Source organism: Salminus brasiliensis, chromosome 12 (assembly GCF_030463535.1).
Source record: "Salminus brasiliensis chromosome 12, fSalBra1.hap2, whole genome shotgun sequence".
Classification (NCBI taxonomy): domain Eukaryota; kingdom Metazoa; phylum Chordata; class Actinopteri; order Characiformes; family Bryconidae; genus Salminus; species Salminus brasiliensis.
The window spans coordinates 36,184,784-36,210,864 of NC_132889.1; the positions used below are offsets into that span (position 1 = coordinate 36,184,784).

Sequence of the window (26,081 nt, forward strand, 5' to 3'; positions counted from 1 at the left end):
GACGAAGCATTCCCTTAACCCTCCTTGCCTGTGTTCTTTATGTATGACTACACAACTTTACTGTTTACGTCTCAGTCCTGCATCTATCACGGTGTACCTAGCTCATAACCTGAGAGCTGAAATGCATCCAACATCTCTTCAGATGTAGAAGCAAAACACAGACTTTGCCCCCTTCATGCTAGATGACAGGTTTCACGTTTAGTCTTTGGGAAACCGAACCTGTCGTGCTGAAACTTCCAGCACATCTGGGACAGGTGATGACAACCCGAGGCCTCCCCGGACTCCTTCATAGGGCAGAAGGGTCACGTCTGCACCCTGTCAGGATCAGCACTATCAGTAATTTTAAACATTTCAACAGGTGCTTATTTTAACCTGCATTTAAAACGGATACAGTATGTGTCAAAAGTTTGTGAACACTATTTCTAATTCAGGCATTTAGCTACTTTAAGTGCCACCATTGCTGAAACAGACCTGCAAATGCACACACACAGCTTGTCTGGTGCCCATAGACTGGGGTTACCAATAGAATAGGACTCTCTGGAGCGGATAAACATGAACCTGTTGCCTGGCGTGGGCTAGAAAGATATAAAGCCCCCCCAGCAGTGAGCTGTGGAGCAGTGGGGAGGAACTCGCCCAGCCCTGGCTGAGGTGTCCTCGAGCAAGGTTACCAACTCAACCCTACCAGCGCTCACACATTTTTGATAAGTTGGGAGAATATAAATATATAATATATATAGTCATATTTGTGTTGTAGCCGTCACTCAAAAACAATATAGCTGTAAATTCATTCCCTATATGGACAAAAGTATTGGGACACCTGCTCATTTATTGCTTCTTCTGAAGTCAAGGGATGTTTTTTGGAGTAACTGTCTCTACTGTCCAGGGAAGAAGGCTTTCTGAGCATTGCTGTGAGGATTTGATTGCATTCAAGAGCGTTCAGTGAGGTGAGGTCAGGATGTTGGATGACCACCACCCCACCTCTTCACCTCAACTCCCCCCGCAAAAAAGCTCCTAAATCCTAAAAGTACTGGATGGAGCACCACCGGTTAGGCCTCAGAGTATCATTCTTCCACTGATCCACAGCAGCTCAATGCTGCTGGGGGGCTTTATACTCTTCTACTAGCCCACGCCTGGCATTGGGCGGCATGGTGCCAATAGGTTCAACATGTTTATCTGCTCTAGAGAGTCCTGTGTCTGTGTATGTGCACATCTGTGCACATCAGCAATGGGGGCAACTTAAATTAGCTGAATGCATTCATTAGAAAGGGTGTCCACAAACTATTTATGGACAGACAGACATTAATAGTTTGTATTAATGAAACTTTTTGCACAAAAATGAATTAATAAAATTAAAAATCAATAAATAGCTTAAAAGAATCAACACTTTAAGGACATTATTTAGGTTCAGCCCTGTCCTCAAACTCAGGGTCACTTCACAGAAACGGCAAAATCTGAATGTGTAAGCACACGCAAACAATCCTTATATGGGACTGTCAGTAAGGATGTTCATCCCAACAGGAAATGAACAGGGCTGCCTTGACCATTTGACGTGGGCAGGGTTGGTTCTGTTTGGGGTTACGGGAGGCGGAATGTCATTGCCCAGAACTGACTCCCAGAGTTTAGTTTCCTCCCCTCTGCGTCACCCGTGCTGGCACCGGATGTCCCATCCCTCCAGCATCCCGCTCAATGCAGTGAACTCAATTTCCAGGGAAGCTGTTACCTCTGGTCTGTAAATTTACTAATGATTCCAGAGCAGTTCATCTTATTCCCCCGTTCCCCGATGAGGGAACAACGCTCAGCACCAAACGGCCTTGGGTCTTGGACCTGCTGTATATGGAAATACAAAGTAATGTTTTCCAAGCTGGACAACTTGGACCCACCTTCCCACGTATGCAGAGTCATTGTGTTTATTGCCTGTGAGTTGAAAAGTACTGTAGTCTAGGTCAGGGGTGGGCCATCGAGGGCCAGCACAGTCCAGCACAGATTGGTGGTTTCCCCATTCTAACACGCCAACTAAAACCAGTTATTGGTGGGATGAATCAGGAGAGCTTAGGCAGGAAAACCGCAGAACTGCAGGAATCCGTCCCTCTAGTAACTCTCTTTAAAGTTAAGGTTCTAGATAAAAGGTTTAGTCTGTGGTCTTCAGACACATCTGATCCAGTCTTGGGACCATGAATACAACATGTTCTGGGCTGGCTGGGGGTCCAGAGTGGATCGGGTCTCACTGATACTGATGTAAATACACTAAATGGACAAAAGTATTGAGACACCTGCTCTGAAATCAAGGCCATTTCTACTAGATTGTGGATTTTTCATTGCTGTGAGGATTGATTGTGATTTGATTGTATTCAGCCACAAGAGCGTTCATTAGATCAGGATGTTGAATGATCACCACCCCACCTCATCATCCCCAAAATCATCCACTGCTACACAGCCTAATGCTGGGGGTGGGTTTATATCCCTCTAGCTCACGGCTGTCATCTAGGTTTATAGGTTACTTATTCTTCTGCTCCAGAAAGTCCTAATCTATTGGCAGCATTTCTCTACAAGGACTAGACAAGCTGTGTGTGTGTGCACTTGCACATCTGTTTTAGCAATGGGCACAAGTGGTGCAACTTAAAGTTCATTAGAAAGGGTGTCCACAAACATTTGGACATATAGTGGATGTTAATGCATGCTCTAACTGTGCCCTTGATGTCACTCCCTACGTTTTCCAGCATCTCCGAGAGAAACATCTCCAAGATAGAGGTCAATCATCTCCAGTCATGTGACCCATCCAAATGAGGTCATGCACAATTCCCTCTGAAAATGACCGACTTGACCTGGCTTTCTGCAACCTTCGGTCACTCTGTGAATCAGTGCACTTTGGACTGTTTGGAGCACTACGAGCTTTATGGAGCGTGATTGTGTAATATAGAGCAGAGGAAACGTCAGCTCAAATGTCAGATCATGCCTGGCCTTGGAGGTCTGACACCCAGCAGACTTGAGATTCCACACTGTTCCTCAAAGCACTTTCAAAATGATGAACCTTCAAAAGTTCCTCAAGGATCTTCTTCTTTGAACAGCGCACACACCCGCCTTTGATATTTAGAAGGCGTTTGGCTGTTTGAAGAATTTCGGTTCTGAGATCAGAGTGAGGCACCCCTGTTTTATGTCTTCTGAACTTCAGTGGGGGTTGATCTAATGCAGGGTTTTCCACTATGACAGGGCATTTCTCAAAGCAGAGCTGTGTCGAACACCATGCCCTACATGCAAAAATCTAGATCACATGCTCCGAATGGCTCAGCGATGGCCCAGGGGGTTGCGAGTTCAAATCCCGAGCCACATTAAACTTCAAAGTCAAACTTCAGAGGCGTGTGATCAATAAGCTTTATTGGAATGTAAATGTGGGGCTCAGTCGGGACGTTTCACTGCAGCTCTCTTGAGTCTCTGCCACGGACACAGTCTTCATACTAGACTACAGACGTCTGCTGAGAGCTCGCTGGAGAGGGACGGGACGTGTGCAGGTGTGATGGATCTCTTATAAACCAATAGGGAGTCAGAATGGAGTCTGTTTATACTTCTCATCCAATCAGGATCAGACTCTCACTTTCCGGATGGAGAGATTTATCTGGAGAGGGTTTTTATTGATGACGAGCCGGAATGAAAACAAAGGGAGATGAAATAGGAGGAATGAGGCTGTTTTTAAAATGTAAGGAGGAGAAAGTTCAGATAATTGGGTGAAAATGTAAGAAGTAGAAGTAAAAAGTCTGAAAAATAAAGAATTACTGCAGTAAAGTTTAGAGAACCAGCATTTCTACTGTAGTAAAGTAACGAAGTATTTGTGTTTTATTACTTGACACCATTACTTGCTACTTTTTGATGGAATAGTAGTGCACTATATAGTGAATAGGGCACAGCTCAGGACTTCTCAGCTAGCTTGATAACTTGCCCAAGGACTCTTATTGGTGTGGCGCAGCATAGTCACCCAGACTATGGATTCGAACCCGTGTGGTATGGTAGCTCACTGGCAGGTAGTGGTGTCATCTGTTGAGTACTTGGGCGAAGTGTAGTGCAGAGTATTGTGTCTCCATACTAACTTTTGTATTTAGTGGTATTTAAGGTTGTCTTAGGGCTCCTGAGTAAACAGTGAAGCACTTCTGTAAGTCGCTCTGGAGAAAAGCGTCTGCTAACTGCCTTTAATGAGAATGTAAATACCAATTTACAGATTCCAGTGGTCCCAGTCAACTCATTAAAGCTGCCACATAAGTAGACCATACCCACCAGTTTGTTTGGTGGATTCTGGGGGTTATTGGCAACTGGTCAGTTTCTCACAGGAACAAATTATTAACCAAGGGGGTAGCCAGAGTCCAGCACAGTTTAATGATTTTCCACGGCAACTAAATGTGCACTAAATGTGCACATGCCTGAAGCTCCTCCTCCCAATCTAACATCCTACAAATTCCTACAAAGTCTGCCTTGTTCACATGTCTACGACACGTTTTCTCAACCCTCCACCACCCCGTCACATCAGTCTTTCCTGGCCCCACTTATCAGAGAGGGTATGTGGCTTCCCTCCCTCCCTTACAGTCTTCTCCTAAATGATCATAAGGTCCAAACCAGGGCTTTTAGCATTAGGTTGAATCAGGTGTGCTTAAGCAGGAAAACCAGGGCCAGAAAAACTCTAGATTAATGTATTCGTGATTGTATTTGAAGGCCTTCCAAGGGTTCTGTCTGGATCAAGTGTTTTCGGATCTGGAACACAGCAATATCTAGGCCGGCCCAAGGTCCCAAAGAGAGAGTAGACACTCACTGATGCTGATGTTTGTCCTGCCTGAACTTGTGCTGTGCAGGTAGACTTTGTATACACTGCTTCAACATGCGTGCAAAACAAGAAACTTATTCGATGAGCACATATTATTGGTATGATGTTGCGCAGGAGTGACCAGTTGCAGTCCTGGAGATCTACCACCCTGCTGAGTTGAGCTCCAGCGCTAATCTGACACAGCTGGTCCAGATAGCAAAGGCCTTCATTTGCCAAGAGCTGAACACAGGTCACAGCTAGTGCAGTGTTTCCAAAGTCTCCTTGGAGTCTTTGGGGTTCCCTAGCCAGGCGAATGTTTGGCCTTATCCCAGAACATCTGAAATAGGTCATGTAGATTTCTCCTGAACAACATTCGTAGAATTTGACCCTTCCTCTCTAGAGAGTCGCCCAGGAGCTCGTTTAGTCTCTCGTCACTTCCAGACTTGACTACTGCAGCTCTCTTCTGGCTGGTCTCCATTTACGCACCATCAGGCCCCTGCAACTCATCCAGAATGCAGCGGCACGGGTCAGGTCGTCTTCAACGTGCATTCTCTGTTCACTGATACCTGTAGCTGCTGCCCAGGTCATCAGATCCAAACCCCTGACGCTGGTCTACAAAGCCAAGACTGGACCAGCCAGCCCCTCCGTACTTGATGGCGATGGTCAAAAGCCGATCTGCATTAAGAGCCCTTCCAGCTTCAAGTACGGCTCGGTTCGACCCGCCATCCTTTAAGATCCACAGAAGACGAGCGTCCAGACTTTTTACTGTCCTGCACCGAAGTGGTGGAACGAACTTCCCCTGGGTGTCCGAACAGCAGAGTCCAACGCTCGCTGTCCTCAAACCCAGACTGAAGACCCTCCTCTTCTGAGAGGACTTTGACATTTACATTTATGGAGTAAAAGAGCGACTTACAGGGTAACTCGTATTACAGAAGTGGGCCAACCTAGTGTTAGGAGTCTTGCCCAAGGACTCTTATTGGCGTGGGGCAGCATAGTCACCCAGACCGGGATTTGAACCCGTGTGGTATGGTAGCTCACTAGCAGGTAGTGGTGTTATCTGTTGAGTACTTGGGCGAAGTGTAGTGCAGAGTATTGTGTCTCCATACTAACTTCTGTATTTAGTGGTATTTAAGGTTGTCTTGGGGCTCCTGAATAAACAGTGAAGCACTCTCACACTACACATAGTGAATTCATATAGTGAAAACATATGAATTATTGCCTGCTGAGGTGATACGTGATGCTTCACTAGTAGTAAAACAGAGTTATATGGAGCTTGTTTGCTTGTTTTTTGCAACTTTGAGTTGTTAAAGTTGAGCTTACTTGTGGAGAACTTGGAGGTCCACCATTAGCCTACAGATACAATTATTAGGGCAGGGGAAATGTGGACCTTCTGAGGACTCTCTCAGGGTTGGGTTGGGCTACGCTGGTGTAATGTAATCCATACATGGTAATGGAGTATACAGTGTGATCTAGGATCTGCGGAGAGCACATTACATTGAAACTTGGTTGTTGAACACAAATGAGTTCCACATGGGGTTACTGGGGAACATTAGATTGGAACGTCTCAATGGAAAGCTTGAGACAACAGAATAGCGCACTTCTACTTTAGTTCCACATCTCAATGTTTTTGTTTCGTTGGGACGTTTTGGAGAGTTTCTGTGGAGACGTGTGGGGTGGGGTGGGGTGGGGGCACAGTTTTCTTAAGCCACCGTACACGAGAAGGAGTGTGTTGCCGCAAACACCATCACTGCAGTGACCTGGCCGTGGGCACGGGCCTAAAGCCATGGTAATTAAGCAGTCATTTTGCAACTGACTTTACCACTTCCAGTTTCCTCCACCAGACAAAGTAGTTCCAGTGGTTTATGGTGCAGCTACTGTTGTGTACTGAGTGCTGTAGTCGGTGGAGTGTTGTTGACAATTGGGAATGGACGTGGTTCGCACGGCACAGTCCCTGTTTACCTAGACAGTTGTGTCCTTGTGGCCTTCATTGACAGTCCAGACCATGTAAACATGTTGCTGGGAGACGTACACAGGAGGCAGACGGCAAGCAAACATCCCTCTCTTGCGCGCACTCCCATGCATGCACGCCTACAGCTGCGAAGCCTCGCATTTAGGGGAACCTTGTGGTGAATGTTAGTATTTCTGAAACCAGACGCAAACATTTTGCTTACTGCAAAAGTGATTCATGGAAATAACAGGGGAAACACACACACACACACACACACACAGCTCCCACACATGAAGTATGCCCACTCAAAAGTAACATATAGGCCTTTGTTAGGCCTTTACACACACTCACACACACACACATATATATATATAAAGTCGGCGTGGGCAGGCAGGACTTCAAACAGCCCTGAATTCTGCTCACATAGGACAGGCATCACTCTAGGTTCCCTAACTGGGCCCACAAGTTTTTTTAATAAGAAGACGGCCACAGCCTTCTCTTTCAGCTTGGGCTGGGTGCTAGGGCTAATTTTAACATTGCAATACCTCAAAAGAAACTGCACAGTACAACATTATATACTTATGATTTAATCTTGTTTATCTGAGAAGCTACAAACAAGCATAACACACCAGCAAATATTACACATCTGTACTAAATACATGTTTATTTGTTTCAATTCTGTGTGGAAAACCAAACAACTGGCTAAGAAAGTAATTCCTGTTATTTTATATATATTATATATATTAAAATATAATGTATTATATATATATATATATTATTATATATATATATTATTTTATATGTATATGTGATGTCAACCTATTAAAAAGTTTAATGTTGTTAAACTTTTGTTGTTAATGACAACAAAAATAATAATTCTGATTAATCACAAGTTAAAATGCTAGCTAGCACGTCCTTGAATTTTTGGGCATGCCTAATAAACTGTCTAGAGGAATTTGTGTAGTTTAGAGAACTTTAGCCTATTTTCAGAACTTTAACATATTTTATGATTAATGTCATTAATTAATATATAATATAATATAGTAATATGTAAATTGTAATAGTAATATTGTATAGTAATAGTAATATGGTAGTTAGGGAGGTCTTGTGGACTTAATCCCGTGAAACACTGATGAACGGAGGGGCCTAGAGCTTGCAACGCAGTGGGGGTGGTTGGTGTATGGTTAAAGAAGTTGGGCTGGGTGTAGGTATTGGATGGCCACCAACCCACCTTATCCTCAACTCCCCCGACTCATCCCATCCCAAGTACTGGCTGGAGCACTATTATTCCACCCATTGCTGGGGGGGCTTTATACCCCTCTAGTTCAGGCCTGGCTTTAGGCATAGTGCTAAGAGCTTTATGATTATCTGCTTCAGTAACAGCAATCGGTGCAACTTAAAGTAGAGTGTCCGCACACATTTGGACATATAGCGTATTTGAGTGAAGCTTGTCTGTCACTCCCAGCATTATTGGCTCAACTTCTGCCTTGTTTTTATTTTTTTGGAACTTAGTATTAATTAAGTTAAAATTAAATAAGACTTAAGTCATATTTTTTGCAGCTTGTAATTGATACATTCATCTATTATTATTGTTCTTTTTTAATCTTTCTCACCCCCAGATTGCTTTAAAAAATTGCTAAAAAATTATCCACTCCACAGGACATAATAGCCACATAAATAAAGGGTTTAAGAGATAATATATATTTTATATTTTATTTTTATATTTTATATTATGATATCATAATATAGAATATAACAAATTAAATATAATATCTATATAATCATAAAAAAACTAACAAAAATAAACATTGTATTAATACATTGTAAAATTGTATTAATAAATCAATGACTGGGCTCCAACGCTTAATAAATAGCAATTTTTGGAATCTTAATAAATAGGTTTTTGCTTCATTTGGTAAACATTCCAAATCTTTTGGATACATAGGTCATATGTGTGTGTATGTGTGTGTGGTGGTGGTTGGGGGGGGGGTCTGGTGCCATCCATTTAATTGTAATGCACTTCAAAGCTACTGTGAATAGTATTCCTAAGAGGTATTTCCCAGACCTCCCCTCTATGCCTTCAGGAATTACTCCCAATCTTGCGACTGTAGGGATATCCTGTTGAAACACTTCTTTAAGAGCTTCGTAAACATCTGTAACATACAGCAACTTCGGCCTTGTTGACTGTGATATCAAAATCAGAAAAATGAAAAAGGCCTTAACATCACACTCTCTCTCTCTCTCTCTCTCTCTCTCTCTCTCTCTTTCTTTCTCTCTCGCTCTCAGAGCGGGTCAAGGTGGTGGTCATTCAGGGGGACATAACTGATTCCCAGAGTGTTCTGGAAGCCTGCAGAGGAGCTGACCTGGTCATCCACGCCGCCAGCCTGGTGGATGTCTGGAACAAAGTGTCAGCGAAGACCATCCACGCCATTAATGTGGGAGGTGAGTGGAGTTCAGACGGGGTTGAGGTAACAGGACTAGGGCTGGGCGATATGGTACAAATACTATATCACGATATTTAAAGACTTTTATCACAATACATACAACAACAACATAAACCACTGTTCAGATCCTCTCCTGTACTGAACACAGTGATTTATACTCAACATCTGCTGCTCTTCATCTAATGAACCCTTCAGTCTAATCACACTGTTAGTAATGAAACCTGCAGCTGATCAGTGTTTATTAAGCACTAACAGTCTCCTGCACATGCTTAGAAAGGTTATTGTTATCACAATATAATATTTATCATGGTACAATAAAATATCGTCATATTGCCCAGCTCTAAACAGGACTAAGAAACGCAGAAATATCCTACAAATGACTTCAGCAGAAATGGCAGCAGATTTTCCGTCGTCTGTGAGAGCTATCAGAGCTTTTTTAACACCCTCAGCCTCAGCCTCAGCCCACATTCCCAACTGTCTTTGAGGAATTCAGTTTCTGGTCCACTGAATTACGATGTTGTGTTTGTTACCCCTCCCTTCCTGTCTGCGCTCTGGAGTAAATATTTACTTTCGCTTTTTATTTATTTTCGCTCGTCTTCCTTGGATCTTAAAGGATGGTGGGTGGGTGCTGCGCTACACCAATAAGAGTCCTTGGGCAAGACTCCTAACACTGCACTAGCCTAGCCCACCTCTGTAATATGAGTAACCTTGTAAGTTGCTCTGGATAAGAGCGTCAGCTAAATGCTATAAATGTAAATGTAACTGTTCTTAAGAACAGCCTCTAAATACAGCCCCGCCTGCTGTCGCACCTGCTGACAGATACCTGTGACAGATTTCACAGGAACATGGGCTGATATTCAGGCGGCTGAATATCAATGAAGTAGGTTTGCATAGGCCGACTGTGCTCTGCACCTTCCTCGGATTAAAGAATCTGCTTGTCGGAGCTTACCACCAGCGCTTTTCTGCTAATAACAAACAGGCCACGTCAACAGACCAATCCAGAGAGCCAGAGGGCCAGAGAGCCAGAGGGAAGCCATCTGCTCTCCCTTTTCATTCTGTTTACTAAAGAACAAAGCAGAGCCCAGAGAGGTGTCGTCGGTTCCTTTCGTCCCTTTGATCATACAGGGCCACATTTTCCATTGGGCATTAAAAAATGGTTGTTGTTAACATCTGTCTTAACATCCTCCCATTTAAGGACCTCCACCAGAGCATCACTCTCCACGTCCTGCTTGTTTACGCCTTTCTGTCGCAGCATTTATTGATTTAATGACGTATAAAGCTACGAGGGTAACAGAGAGCGCCATCTACTCACCCAAAGAGAGCACGGCCAATTGTGCCCTCTCTGACTCTGGCTGCTGATGTCAAAGCGGCATGGTTCAGGATGGGAACTCGTGACCCCCGGGCCATTGTGGTGGCTCTAAGCCATTCGGCATTAAAAAAATGCTTGTTGTTGTTTTTTCCTCTTAACATCCTCCCATTTAAGGACCTCCACCAGAGCATCACTCTCCACGTCCTGCTTGTTTACGCCGTTCTGACGCAGTGCAGAGTGCAGAAAAATGGATGGTGGAATTGCGAAGCTTCCTTGGCCAGAATGACAACAAACTCATAAATCTCTTCTCTTTTATAGCACCCCTCCATAACCCTCCATAACTTCCACTCTTTCCATCCAGCTGGAAGCTGAGCAGCCCTCATTCCTCCTCGCTATCTGTCCTCTCGTTTTTGCTGGATCCGTGAGTTTGTTTCCTCTCAGATGACGCACCACAGCTGCTACTCTAATCAGCTGCTGTCCTGAAGGTCCAGCTTTTAAATCCATTTAGGAGCCTCTGATTCTTCTGATAGCACGGCTCAGACTGATTACCCATGCATTTGTTCCCGCGTCCTGTTTACATTCTAGTTCTTCAAGCAGAGATCATGATTGTGTGACAAACAAGCGTGAATCACGTGGGTGTCCTGTCAGAAGCAGGTGAGGAGCCACAATGTGAGCTCAGTAAATATGCAGTCCTGGTGGCACAAGCTCATCCTCTCTGCATAGACTTTCGAAATGGATCAAATCACACCTATGGATCCCTGCCTTTTCAGCATTGGACAGCTGAAAAGTAAAGAAGAAGGTCTTGGCCTGCCTTGGTTTTAGACTGCAACAGCTAAAGTGCACCATTATACATCGTTGCTGTCACTCAAAAACACTAACCCACCCCTTTGTGACTCCCCCGAGCACCAGCAATGCTCCCGACATACTCTGAGGGAAGCACCGGCTCCCCCCAATCTGCCGCACCAGCTTACAGACCCCTGTGCCGGCCAACGTCGGATAAGAGTGTTGAGAGGAGAGAGCGCCATCCACTCACCCAAAGAGAGCACGGCCAATTGTGCCCTCGCTGACTCTGGCTGCTGATGTCAAAGCGGCATGGCTCTGGATGGGAACTCATGACCCCCGGGCCATTGTGGTAGTTTTAAGCCACTTAAAGCATAGCTTAGCCCCCAAAATAGCAACTTTTTAAGAGAAGGAAAAAGCCTTTATAACTTTCAGTGGACGTCAGTATAAAAAGCTTGTATTCCAAGTCATTTTGGAGCATTTCTATTGGTCCGTTCTTTATGAAATTTGGACATGATTTAATGAACAGCTGCCAGATGCACATCATGTCAAAAAGTGAAAAACAGCAAAAATGGAGATACAAGATTTTTGACTATGCCGATATGTGGGTGTTCTTTGTGATCTATATCCTATATCTTATCCTATAACCTCTGAACATCGCCAAAGTTCTCCTCTCTCATGGAGTCTAGTATTATTTAGAGTTCTCCTCAGATCAACACCTGGTTTGGTGGTAAATCAGGGCTTAATGATGGTAAATCAGGTGATCTGCTGCTGCTGCTGCTGCTGATGGAGTTGAACACATTCTCCACGCTGTGCTGGCTGGACTGGGGGGCGTCCAGGAGAAACCTGGAGGAACCGAGCTCTGTTCTTCAGACTAGCTCACCGCCAAGATCTCACTACTTTCTTTCTTCAGAATCAGAAGCTCTTGTTTCTCCTTTTTACTGGATTTATCTTCACCTGCATCTGTTTTGATGAGATCTGGAGCTTCTACAGTAAAACTCTCTCACTGCTGAGAGAGATGAGTTAGAATAGTGTGATTAGGGGCCTGATTTACTTGGTCAAATTAGAAGCACGCCGTTACTTTCTCAGCCGCTTTCGCAAAAACAGAGTCCGTTCTGGTGCTCTGGAAGTACTTGTTTGATGAGGACCATCATAAAACTGTGTTCCTACCAACCTGCTTTCTCGTGGAGGTGGACCCAGACCCTCATTTTTTAGCTCTGTGTAACTTTTGAATAGTAAATGTTAACGTTACTGATAATCCTGCCAAAGCCTGAAGAAATTCAGCAGTTAAACACTGAAATTTTCGTTAGCTTAGCTTACAGAGAATGGCCCAACACTCAAAGAAGCTGAACATCGAGACCAACTGCAGTAAGTGTTTAAGGAAGTATTGAAGGAAACAGCAATTTGAGGCCACTGACTGAGGTCAGGAAGAGGCCCAACACAACACAAGTCTACGAAATTAACGAAACTCGCTGCCCGTGAAATTCTAGCACTGCTAAACACTTCTGCATGTTTCAACATTGACGGTTCAGAGGATGTCACAGGAAACTGGCCTAACTGGAGGGATTGCTACAAATAAACCCATTGTACAGAGAACAGAGGCGAGTGTAATGAATGAGGCTGACAGACAGGATTTGTACGTTGTGTAAGATATCGTGACTTCTTCAGGTTCCTCAAATCCTCATTTGGAGTAATAAATAAATAGATAGATAGACAGACAGACAGACAGACAGATAAACCTTACCTAGTATTATTTAGAGTTCTCCTCAGATCAACACCTGGTTTGGTGGTAAATCAGGGCTTAATGATGGTAAATCAGGTGAGCTGCTGCTGCTGCTGCTGATGGAGTTGAACACATTCTCCACGCTGTGCTGGCTGGACTCGGGGGCGTCCAGGAGAACCCTGGAGGAACCGAGCTCTGTTCTTCAGACTAGCTCACTGACAAGATCTCACTACTTTCTTTCTTCAGAATCAGAAGCTCTTGTTTCTCCTTTTTACTGGATTTATCTTCACCTGCATCTGTTTTGATGAGATCTGGAGCTTCTACAGTAAAAACTCAAATAAATAAATAAATAAATAATTGATACCAGGTAATACCTTATTCTCCATTATTCAACCAACAGAAATCAATGGAAACACATCATTTAGCACATAACTATATCTCACACACAACTTCAACACTTTCACAAACAAGTCAAGGGCTTTAGAAGGCTTTAGAAGGACCGACTTCACAAGACAAATAAGACACAGGTGGAAACAATAATGCTGGGGGTGAACAAAAAAGCATGACTGGGCCAAAAAGCACAGAAACTGAATATCCGAGGCCTGAATCAGTCTGATGTCTGTGAGTTGAAAAGGTGAAATGCTGTTGTGTATGAATACGATGCAGGAAAAGATGAAAAAATAATCACCAGAGTTTCTCAGGGATTTTCGTCCCGTTCAAATGCGCCGTTATTTATTTTTATGGACTTCTCGCTCCAGCGTCAGTAAAGATTCCTAAGCTTTTTACATTCTGTAAATCGAGCCATAAAAAATAACCTCAGGTAATGTTAATATTATTTCTTGGCGAATCATATTCCGTACATATTCCATGCTATCCTGCGGTGCTTTCCTCCAGTATTGAGATGTTCGAGGAGACCTTTAGTTTCGTCATGCATGGCATTGATACCTCAAGTTGTTCAATTTCGTGGCAAACCAAATCCAGACGACCAACCAAAGTGCTCCCTAGCCCCCTAGCCTTTTCACATTAACATTTCCTCATTGGTTATCATCACATTCTTTTGGAGGTGACTGATGGCAGTGCGTAAATTGAGTAGCCACTCCCATCTCAGTCTTTCATACCGAGACTTCTCCTCCCGTGCTAATCGGTCATAGGTTTTGCAGATGTCCTGTAGAAAAAAACAACATCACTCCACCTCCCCATGTAAAACTGTATTGGGATAAAGATACAAAAAGACCAAATTGATATATAAGAACAGATCTACCAACTACAGTCTGAAGCACGGCACACGCCGGAGAGTGAGCACAGTAATAGAGCAGGATTTGGCTCGACAACAGCAGAAGATGGACGGGACTGGCGGGTTGAGGTAATCTAACTGGAATTTGAGCATGGTCTTCTTTGAATCCATGGCAATTTCAGCCAATATGGCTTGAATATTAAGCAATGACTTGAAACTCACCTCAGAATTGTGCAAGAAGGTTCTGGGGAGGACACAAAGTCCGTTAAACTCGGGTTAGACTTTTGTACAGAAGCACAAATACAGATCTCAGCAGGAGAGCTGGAAAGACTTGCTGAAAAATCTCTGATGAAAGTTCTTAATTTCTCATTTTCTTGTGGTTCAGAAGTTGTTGCTTGGTGAAACGGTCAGTATTTGAGAAATCCAGTGCTCTGTTTGTCAGACACACTGTTTTCAGACTTTATTTATTAAGTATTTACAGCGATTTCCTTTATTTTTGTATATTTGTCACATTTCATTTCATGTTTCAGATCATCCTTTTTCATTTTTTCAGCAAATCCTTCCTTTTTTCTGCCAGTTTGGTACTGTCATTTAACTCACCCTGTCTTAGCTCGCCTTAGCACTAGCAATGCTCCCAACACTCGGAGGGGAAGGACTTAACACACGTCTCCTCCAATGAATGCAAAGCCAGCCACCGCCTCCTTTCCCCAGCTCCACCGCACCAGCTAACAGTCGGCTGTGCTGGCCGGCATCACTTTAGGAGTGATGAGGGGAGGAAGAGCGCCATCTGATTTTTTTTTTCAACTTTTAGAATGCTGTTATAAAAAATTGGCAAAACCCATCTTCAGCTGTTTGACCTTGTTCCCCTCATTTAATGGAGTGTAATGCTTATTATATCCATTGGGTGACGGTGTCATGGAAGGATATAATTGTGTAAAAGCTGAGAAACAAAAACACAGTGATATGGCTCTTCAGACATGTACATTAGTATCGAATTTCATATTCTACGGCCCCTATCAATTAGATGTTGTTATGATTGTTTTACCCAGAAAAACACATATGTGACCGCTCGGTTGAGTTGCCCGATTAGGGTACACAGAATTGAACACTAACTTTAGATCATCATAAACACTGCACAAGATCATATTCACTAGTTTTTCCTGCTAGACTGTGTTTGTTTTACCTTTTTAAAGGACCCTTTAAATACATTTAAAGATCTTCATACATAATAAGGTATGACCTAGTAGCCATAGCCATCATAGCGGAGCCTCATTGAAGAACTCTGCACATGAAATAGCTATAGCTACAGCTGTCTAGATATACATGTATATAAGGCTGCAATTGAAGAGTGTGGTCTTATTTGTCCACGTTTTATTTAGAACAGTAAACCTGATTATATTCTAGTTTTACTGAATTACAGTCAGTGTTCTGTAATACTTCCTAGAACTACTCTAACTGGGCAAGTCAACCGGCTGGTTGACTTGCATACCTGCTTCCTGAATAGGTCATAGAGGGACACAAAAAACTTTTTAAAAGTGGCTAAATGAGGATCCAGGAATGCAATTTAACCCATACATATTTTTTGCAAATGTATATTGTTGAGAAATATGGAAAAATAGGAGAAATTGGGATTTTTTTTAGGGCACTGTATATAAAAAAATGTGAAAAATATGAAACCAGTATTCAGAGTTTCCAGAGAAATGTGATGTCATGTTGCTTTTCTCAATGTTTTTTTTGTCCACAGGTACAGAGAACGTTATAAATGCCTGTGTGGAGCTGGGTATTCAGCACTTGGTCTATACAAGCAGTATGGAGGTGGTGGGTCCCAACGTGAAAGGAGACCACTTTGTCAGGTATGCTGTTTTTCTAAGCGCTCATTCTTTCTTCAGCCTTCAGTCTTCACCTCATTAGGCAGGCATTTTCCTCCTGGTCCATATTTGTGTAAGCTCTGAAGTATGTGAGGAACCCTAATATACCCTAATACCAGAGTGGGTTAGAAAATCATTTGTTGATGTTCTACCATCATTCTACTCTACAGATTAAAGTAAGGGCCTCCAAGGATGACTGTGATTTTTTCTTCTGACACTGGATACAGGGGATGTTAAATGTTTGTTCACATGAAAGAGATACTGAGTACATGCACTCTCAGAGCATTCCACTCATAGCTTTAAACATCTGTAGCTCTGCAGCCAGGGGCCTACAGCTCCAGTCTTGGAGAGCTTGAGTGGTTTTACTGCCAGAACATTGTAGAGCTCAGTTACTGCTTGATGACCTGGATCAGCTTATCTGATTATGCTAACCTAAGAGAGGAAGTACTAAACTTTCCTTTTTTATTCATTGTACAGGTATAAAAACGGACGACTTTGTGACCAGAATTGTGGTCAAAAAGTTTGTGGACATTTTTTATAATGAATGCCTTCAGCTACTTTAAGCTGCACCCATTGCTGATACACAGCTTGCCTAGTCCCTGTAGAAGTAGAAGTACCGCCAATAGAGCAGATAAACATGAACCTAATGGCACTATGCTGCCTAATAACGCCAGGTGTGGTCTATAGAGGGGTATAAAGCACCCCAGCATTGAGCTATGCAGCAGTGCAGGAACTGTGTTCTCTGGAATGATGGATGGTGGTGCTCCATCCAGTACTTTTAGAATTGGTTGGGGACCTTGGGATGATGAAGTGGGGTGGTGATCATCCAACATCCAACTAACTCAGCTTTTGTCATGGAATGCAATCAAATCCTCACGGTAATGCTCCTCCTCCAAAATCTATATAATATATACAGTCATTGGGGGCGGAGCTGAACTACACCATCTGTATATATGATGTATACAGTAATTGGGGGCGGAGTGGGGTGGTGATCATCCAACATTCTCACCTCACTAACTCAGCTTTTGTCGTGGAATGCAATCAAATCCTCATGGCAATGCTCCTCTTCCAAAATCTAGTGGAAAGTCTTTATCCCTGGACAGTAGAGACTCCAACAGAAGCAGGATCAACTCTTTTAATACCCCTTATTTCAGAAGAAGCAAAGAATGAGCAGGTGTCCCAATACTTGTGTCCATATATTTTGACTTTTTTTACATAATGTGAATCTGGCAGGTGTTCCTTAGATTGTATCAGAATTTTATGATGAAAGCACCAATAGAAATGCTCCAAAATGACCTGGAATTTATTCTTTGTACTTTGACTTCCATTGAAAGTTCAGTCGGTTTTTCCTTCTCCAGTAAAGCTGCCAGTATCCACAGCTGCCATCATCCATCACCACCGGCACCACCACTCACAGCCAGACCATATTTTTACAGCTTTTTTGTTTGAAGGAAAAAGAAACCTCCAGGGCAAGCGTCCGCCTGGACCATAAGCTCTGCATTTTAAGTGGCTAAAATGTGAAATGTCGTGGCAAGGAGCACCGGCAGTAGGAAAGGCCTTCGCCTGCATGTAAAACACCTTCCTGCACTTTATCCTTTTCCTTTTTAAAAAGTCTGCCACAAAGCTTTTGAAAGCTCAAAGCTGGAAGTAGTGAGGGAGCGTAATGCAGAAAACCTGTCTGGACAGACAGGAAGGAGGCTGTGACGAGAACAATGTTTTGGCACTGTGGTGTGATTTTAGCTGCATACCTCACTGAAGACTCCTCACATGTTTAATCCTGTGGTTAAGTTGCCCAGTGTCTCTACTACAATAGCTCACTGTCCAAGCTCTGATCATCAGAACAACAGGTCTAGTTTAGAGACTCGGGTTCAGTACAAAAGCAGTATTTTACGTTTTAGAACAATAACTTAAAACGAACGCTGAAAGCGAACATCTGGTCGCAATCAGACCTTCATCCCTCGCTCTTTACTGTGTGTAAACATTTCATGATGTATTACATTAATCAAAGTTCTTTAATCAAAGAGCAAAAATCTGTATATATGATATAGATGATATATACAGTTGTTGGGGGCGGGGCTGAAACACCATCTGTATATATAATATACACTCATTGGGGCGGAGCTGAACTACACAGTGTGTATATATGATGTATATGATATATACAGTCATTGGGGGCGGAGCTGAACCACTGTCTGTATACATAATGTATACAGTCATTGGAGGCGGAGCTGAACTACACAGTCTGTGGATATGATCTATACAGTCATTTGGGGCAGAGCTGAACTACTGACTGTGTATATGATGTATATGATCTATACAGTTATTGGGGAGGGAGCTGAACCCCTGTATGATATATAAAATATATATAGTTATTGGAGGCAGAGCTGAACTACACCATCTGTATATATGATAAATACAGTAATGGTGGGTGGAGCTAAAACACCATCTGTATATATGATATATACAGTCATTGGGGTGGAGCTGAAACACCATCTGTATATCTGATATATACAGTCATTGGGGCAGAGCTGAACTACACCGTCTGTATATTCAGCGGAGCTGAACTACACAGTGTGTATATATGATGTATATGATATATACAGTCATTGGGGGCGGAGCTGAACCACTGTCTGTATACATAATGTATGTACACAGTGTCAGCAGAACTGTAAATAAGCCAGAGTTAGCCCAGTTCCTGGCTCGCTGGAAGGAGACATCCTAAAATAGCTTACAAAGACAAGCAAAGCGAAAACTTGTATCTCCACAATGTCAAATTTCATAACTCTTAATGGAAGAGAACACAACAGAAAAATGATTAGTGCTACTTTAACATTTACTTTACTTTAATCTATACAATCAATAAATGGCTTGACAGTGAAGCTTTTAGCACCTTCAGTAGACTATGCTGGGAGACTGGTGGAAGAATTAGCAGCCAGCTAATAAAAGCAGCAGCAGAGTGAAGCTCCAGTCCCCCCTTAGGAACCTCCACAATAACAAGAAACCACAAACTGTATGAAAGGCTACAATTGAGGGTGGAGCTGAACCACCGTCTGTATATATAAGATATATATGATCTATACAGTCATGTGGGGCTGTACTACTGACTGTATATAAGATATATATGATCTATACAGTCATTGGGGGGGGGGAGCTGTACTACTGACTGTATATAAGATATATATGATCTATACAGTCATTGGGGGGAAGAGCTGTACTACTGACTGTATATATAAGATATATATGATCTATACAGTCATTGGGGGGAGAGCTGTACTACTGACTGTATATATGATATCTATACTCTATACATATAATATAATCATATTTGAGCAAAGATGAAAAAAAGAGATAGTGGCTGCTGGAACAATGTGATCCAAATATAGGAGCTGAACTACCATCTGCGATTATATTTATATAAATATGTATAAATAAAAAATATATATATATAAAAGCTCAACTACTGACTGTATATATGATATATGTGATCTATAAGGTCATTGGGGGTGGAGATAGGCCACCAACTGTAAAAATGACATATATGATCTATAAAGTCATGGGGATGAGCTGAACCACCGTCTGTATATATTAGATATATACAATCTATACAGTCATTGGGGGGCGGAGCTGAAACACCATCAGTGTATATATATATATATATATATATATATATATATATATATATATATATATATATATATATATATATATGCTCTGAGCTCTGCATGGTCTGCAGGAGCCTTTATCATCGCTGGGCTTTACCCTCACCCGCTCAGCAATGTTTGACCAAAGAACACATAGCAAGAAGTGACCGAGGTCACCTTACGTATCACAGAATATACATCAATCATTTAGGTATTGATTATGAATCATCAATAACTTCCATTACAACAGTCAGTATATGTATATATATATATATATAGCTGAACTACTGACTGTATATATGATATATATGATCTATACGGTCATTGGGGGTAGAGATGAGCCACTAGCTGTATAGATGATATATATAATCTATAAAGTCACTGAGGGCAGAGCTGAACCACCATCTGTGTATGTATATATATATATATATATAATCATGTTTGAGAAACGCCATGGTGGCTGATGGGACAGTGATAGCTCTCTGTTTCTTATCTATCTGTTTTGGCCTCCTTCAGGCTGGAGAAGCAGAGCCTGAAATCAGTAAAGAATGCAGAATGCTCTGTTCCAATGTGTTTGCCAACACGTCCATAATGATGCTTTTGCAACCCTGGAGCAGTTAAAGCGATATGTGAGCACATGCACGCCCCCGACTGCAAGCCCATAGGAATGGGAGGTCACCAGCAGCATTTCTTTTACTTTCCTGCCACGTGTTGGAAATATTACCAGAATTTATGTGTCCTTGGAGAATTACAGAAATGGGGGTCGGGTGGAGGAGTTCTGTACAGGCTATTGTGTCCTTTGTTTGATTGCAGGGCTTTTTGGGTGTAATCCTAATAGTCTCTCTACCCCATACAAAGAAAAACAACATCAACCCACATTTCAGGCCAATCTCTACAGACCTCTGAAGACCCCCTCTGAAATGTTGGACTGGTCCAGTCCAGCAGAGCAGCACCACAGAAAGCTCACTTCCAAGCATACGTCTCTGACTGCTCATGCTCTCAAAAGTTCTTAGATAATGTCTGAGATCATTTCCACCATGTGTATATCTGATCACGGTGACTGTCCAGCCCCATTTTCTGCTATCCCTTATAAGGAGAGTAAGACTCCTAATGACTTTGCTGTCTGTTTCCTACAGGGGTGACGAGGATACCCCATATAAAGTCTGCCATGAGATGCCGTACCCCAAGAGCAAAGCTGAAGCAGAGAAACTGGTGCTGGAGGCCAATGACACAAAGGTAGTGAACACACTCACACACACACACACACAATGTCAAAAGACAGATTACGGCAAACTCTTCCCCTCACAGGTCTTTGTACTGCACAGACTACACATACCTCTCCAATTAGATAGACCTGCAGCTAGTGGCGTCTCTACAGATAGGCCGCTTTATGCTGACTCTGATAAGATCTCCATGCACTGGAACAAGACTGACTATCAAACATCAGCTTCAAAAGGCAACATCGTCATCTCACGTCTGTCTCTGGTATCTTTAAACCTGCTCCACCTCTTTCCTTTACATTTAAGGCATTTAAGGCATTTAGCTGGTGCTCTTATCCAGAGCGACTTACAAGGTTACTCGTATTACAGAGGAGGGCCAGTGTAGTGAGCGTAGAAGTCTTGCCCAAGGACTCTTATTGATATAACGCAGCATAGTCATCCAGCCTGGGAATTGAACCCTAGCCTCCCACATGGTGTGATAGCTCAGTGGCAGGTAGTGGTGTTATCTGTTGCGCCACACCAACCACCAGTCAAGTCAAGTGGGTTTATTGTCATTTCAACTACATACAGAGTACACAGTGAAACGAAACAACGTTCCTCCCGGACCATGGTGCAACATAGACAGTGCATACAAGACACAAGTGCAACACAAACAAACAAGTGCGGACAGACAACACAGTACAGACAGAGGATAATAAATAATGACTGTAGTGTGCAAGTTGTGCAATGTGCGATAAATAGAGTTTACCAGCTTTCCTTTCACTGGAAGCAGTGAGACTGCAGAGGAACTGTTGCAGTACACCTTAATGATAAACCCTGAAGGTGCTGAAGACCACCTTTTTCACTTTGCCTTTCCAACGTAACATACCAGCATGAGCCACATCCGCAATGAGTCCGAATGTTTGTGGACACCCCTTCTAATAAATTGAAGTAGAGTCCAGCTACTTTAAGTGGCACCCATTGCTGACACAGGGACAGCTTGTTTAGCCCCTGTAGAGAAGCACTCCCAACAGAATAGGACTCACTGGATAAGATCAACATGAACCTATTGGCAACATGGATGGTGGAGCTCCATCCAGTACTTTTGGGATGAGTATAGGAGTTGGGGATGAGGTCGGCTGGTGATCATCATCCAACATCCCTACATCCTGGTGAACATCCGAAATCCTCAAAACCAAAATCTAGTAGAAATCCTTGAACTTGGACAGTAGAGACACTCTTACTCCAACAAAGCAGGATCAACTCTTTTTTTGAATCCCCTTCTTTTCAGAAGAAGCAATGAATGAGCAGGTGTCCCAATACTTTTGTCCGTGTAGAGTATATTGCCTCTTTTGTCTAGAGGCTCATAATAAATCCGTCATTAGAGGCGCTTTGTGAGAATGAAGTCATGTAATTAGTGACTTGTGTCCCTGAAGTCTGTAGGCTGTGCTCTGTGGGTTGTAGCACCACACCCACCCTGTGGCAGATTTATGCTCTACCCCTGACAGGATGATTTCTCTCTCACACGCCTGCTCTCTCTCTCTCTCTCTCTCTCTCTCTCTCTCTCTCTCTCGCTCTCTCTCTCTTTCTCCAGGTAAAAGGAGGTGGAATCCTGTACACATGTGCCCTGCGACCCACAGGTATCTACGGGGAGAACCACCAGTTGATGAAAGATTTCTACCAAATGGGGGTCCGCACCGGGGGCTGGCTGATTAGGGGAGTGCCCGAGGACACGGAGCACGGACGTGTCTATGCAGGTAAATAGAGGTGGCATTATCATCCGTCCTGGGTGATCTGATCATAAGCGGCCAGCACAGATTGCTTTCGGAGGCGGTCAGAGAGACGGTGGTCATGTAACCACATCATTCTTGTAGTGTGAAAGCCAAAGAGCCTCAATACATCCAGATGGCATAGCACCGCCCGCATCAACTGTGTCACTGCTCCTCCTTGCGGGAATAGTGTGATTTGCGAGCGTATCACCCAAGGCCCATGGTAATACCAAGGGTGAACAGGGCCTTTGACCCCTGGCCACATATGACATCACCAACGCTTAGACAGTTGTGCCACTTGGGAGGCCGAAAAAGGAGCCTATCCAAAAAAGGAGCCTCTCTCCATTGCTGTTATATCAGTATATTAGGCACATATGGTGGGCCACATCCACAGTACTCTCTTTTAGCTCAGAGCTGCATAACTCCAGTCCTGCAGGGCTGGTCTCCAGCAAAGTTTGGTAGTTGACCTACATAAACGCACATGAATCAACTTCTAACTGGAGACTTCTGCGGCCCTCCAGTACTGGAGTTCTGCACCCCTGTTTTAGATTGATGGGCTAGTTTTAAAAAGTGGGAATTAGTTCCTGCGCTCAGACTCGAGACTCGAGGCATGAGACTGCAGATCAGCAGATCAGCAGAACCGGTTATCAGAAGGATAGCAGCCCTGACTACGCCGCTAACAGCAGAAGCAGAGCCACACCAGCACCAGGAATTACAGTGCTAATAATAAAAGTGTGACTTGGACTGAACACAACTATGACAAGACTTTGTGTGATAACCTTGATAACCGTGGAGATCTGATCCGGAGTCGGTAGTAACAGAAGATCAGCTGCTTGGGTTTAGCGAGGCCCTTAATGCTAAGAGGTCGGGGAATTGGTTGGAAGTGTGAGAGCACTCAACATCTAACCCTTCGAACTTGGACGCACTGCACAGTGAAGACGTACCCCGTCCTTTACACTTCCCCTGCCAATGTTTTCACATCTGCGTCAGTATTGATTTTAGAGGAGACTGCTGGCCTCCTCGACTGTACTCTTGGTTTTGGCTTGGGATTGAAAGAGTCAGTTTGGCTCTTTATACTGTAAATATTTGATATCTGTTTTGGTTATTTATCACTGGAAGGATTTATCATTAATGGATGATGATGAAATCCATGTTTATTTAATCACATATTCAAGTAGCTCCGTCTGCTCTCATAACCAGATAATTGCACTGTAATCTTTGTTGTTCTTGAACTTGAACTTGGAAGCAGGACGAGACCACAGCAGGACCTTTCTGCTGACCTGCGCTATCCTTACCCTAGCTAAATCTCGCCTGCGGTTAGCTGAATTTCTGAGATAATGTGAGAACTATGAGAAAGGACCATCCAGTGGAGAAAATGCTGAGGACATACTCAGCTTATGCTTAAAGGACCTAATCTGATATATAATATCTATAATATTAATATAGTATAATCTAATAAACCTGAGAAATGAGGTAGCTATGAGGTATGCTACTGAGGTAGCTATGGCTAACCTTAGCTAAGGTTAAAGAAGCAGGCTAGGGACCAGAAGGTCGCTGCTTCCGTCATTCACGGCTCTTTAAATCTGCTTTTCCATGGTTGCTTTCCTAGGTAACGTGGCCTGGATGCACGTGTTGGCGGCGCGAGCCCTCCGCGAGCATCCCGAGAGGCTGGGGGGCGAAGTGTACTTCTGCTACGACGACTCGCCCTACAAGAGCTACGAGGAGTTCAACATGCAGTTCCTGTCGGCCTTCAACTTCCGCTCGGTGCGTGTCCCGCTGTGGCTGCTGTGGTTCCAGGCCTGCATGAACGACATGCTGCACTGGGCCCTGCAGCCCGTCTACAACTTCACACCGCTGCTCAACCGCTACACTCTGGCCGTGGCCTCCACCTCCTTCACCGTGCGCTCGGACAAGGCCCTGCGACACTTCCAGTACCGGCCGCTCTATGACTGGGAGCAGTGCCGCGCTCGCACGCAGAAATGGGTGGACACTTTTCCTCTGGACTCTAGCGCCAAGAGCGCGTAATGATAAGGCACAGGTCATCATAAGGGGTCAAGTGAGCGAGTTAGCGCCAGCCGGTGAGATTGATGAGTAAAAGTGAGTGATTGAGGGGGCACGTGACTGAGTGGGTTTAGGGAATAAGGGCGGGGGGTTGATTTGTTTAATGATGTCATTGTCCCAATGTAATTGCATAGCATGGACAGAGCATACCACTAATGATTTACCACTTGGCTAACCAATTGAATCTTCCCGAGGGTGCTTTGCTTGGCAATAGTGCCTACACCCAGCTGTTATGGGGTGTGGGGGGGTACTCCCCGGACACCCTGGACACCCTCCATTTGGAGGTGTAAAGCAAACTAGAACAGGCCTCATGGCTTGATTGGGGGGGGGTACTCCCTGGACACCCTGGACACCCTCCATATGGAGGTGTAAGGCAAACTAGAACAGGCCTCATGGCTTGATTGACAATGACAATGCAAATGACTGTCGGAGTTAGAGTTGGAGTTTAAGTTGAGGGTTGAAAATGATATATTGATTTGTTTGATCTCAGCTGATACCTCTAATTATCGGTTTAGCGTTGTCATAACACAAGGGGACATTTTCTGTGATGACCCTGATGACCCTGATCCAATGACTAGGAACACATTTATTCAGTATTACTAAGCTTCTTATGTTTTATGAATACCTTAAAAGATGATTCCAGAAACGTGAACAGTCTCAGCCTGAAAGTGACACATATGTCCACTTGATTCACAAGCAGTAACTTTATTATAGCCAGTAAACCATACAGTATCCATCACGTTTGACATTGCAAGCACATTTTCAGTTATATCTCAGAAGGGAAGCAGTCACACGTGGCTTTTCTTATAGATACCATCATATTGTTAATTGTTTATATATGTTAAATTCATGTTTGTTGTCCCTATAAGTAATCTAACTCAATTAACTTCATATTTATTGATCTTTTCTTTCTTGCACTTTATTTCCTGGGATGTATTTAGATTGTATTTATTTGTAAAATGAAATAATTTGAATATCATTAAATGCATTGGTTCTAATTTAAATGGTTATGTGTGTTATTGGGAACTGAAGCATGCAAACAGTTAGGTATTACTGGCCCATTCCAAAAGTTGTAAATCAACATCCTGACCTTACTAAGGCTCTTGTCGCTGAATGCAATCAAATCCTCACAGCAATACTCTTCCCTGCTTTCTTCCCTAGAGACAGTAGAGACAGTTGCTCCAACAAAAGCAGAACAAACTCTTTTTAATACCCTTGATTTCAGAAGAAACAATGAATGAGCAGGTGTCCCAATACTTTTGTCCACACAGTGTACAGGTTTTTCAGCTGTTGTTTGAGGGATTTTCACAGCTTTTAGATGA

General features: G+C 43.3%; 1 protein-coding gene across 1 annotated transcript in view; it reads left to right on the forward strand.

Moving 5' to 3' along the window:
* hsd3b7 (hydroxy-delta-5-steroid dehydrogenase, 3 beta- and steroid delta-isomerase) overlaps positions 1 to 25,757 on the forward strand; it is a 44,039-nt gene extending 18,282 nt beyond the window's left edge. Inside the window, exons 3-7 of the mRNA XM_072693445.1 lie at positions 9,018 to 9,173; positions 15,966 to 16,074; positions 20,867 to 20,966; positions 22,524 to 22,686; positions 24,308 to 25,757. Of these exons, the coding sequence (XP_072549546.1) occupies positions 9,018 to 9,173; positions 15,966 to 16,074; positions 20,867 to 20,966; positions 22,524 to 22,686; positions 24,308 to 24,723 (944 nt within the window). The 3' untranslated portion in view covers positions 24,724 to 25,757. The remainder of the gene's footprint in view (positions 1 to 9,017; positions 9,174 to 15,965; positions 16,075 to 20,866; positions 20,967 to 22,523; positions 22,687 to 24,307) is intronic.
* The last annotated feature ends 324 nt before the right edge of the window (positions 25,758 to 26,081 follow it).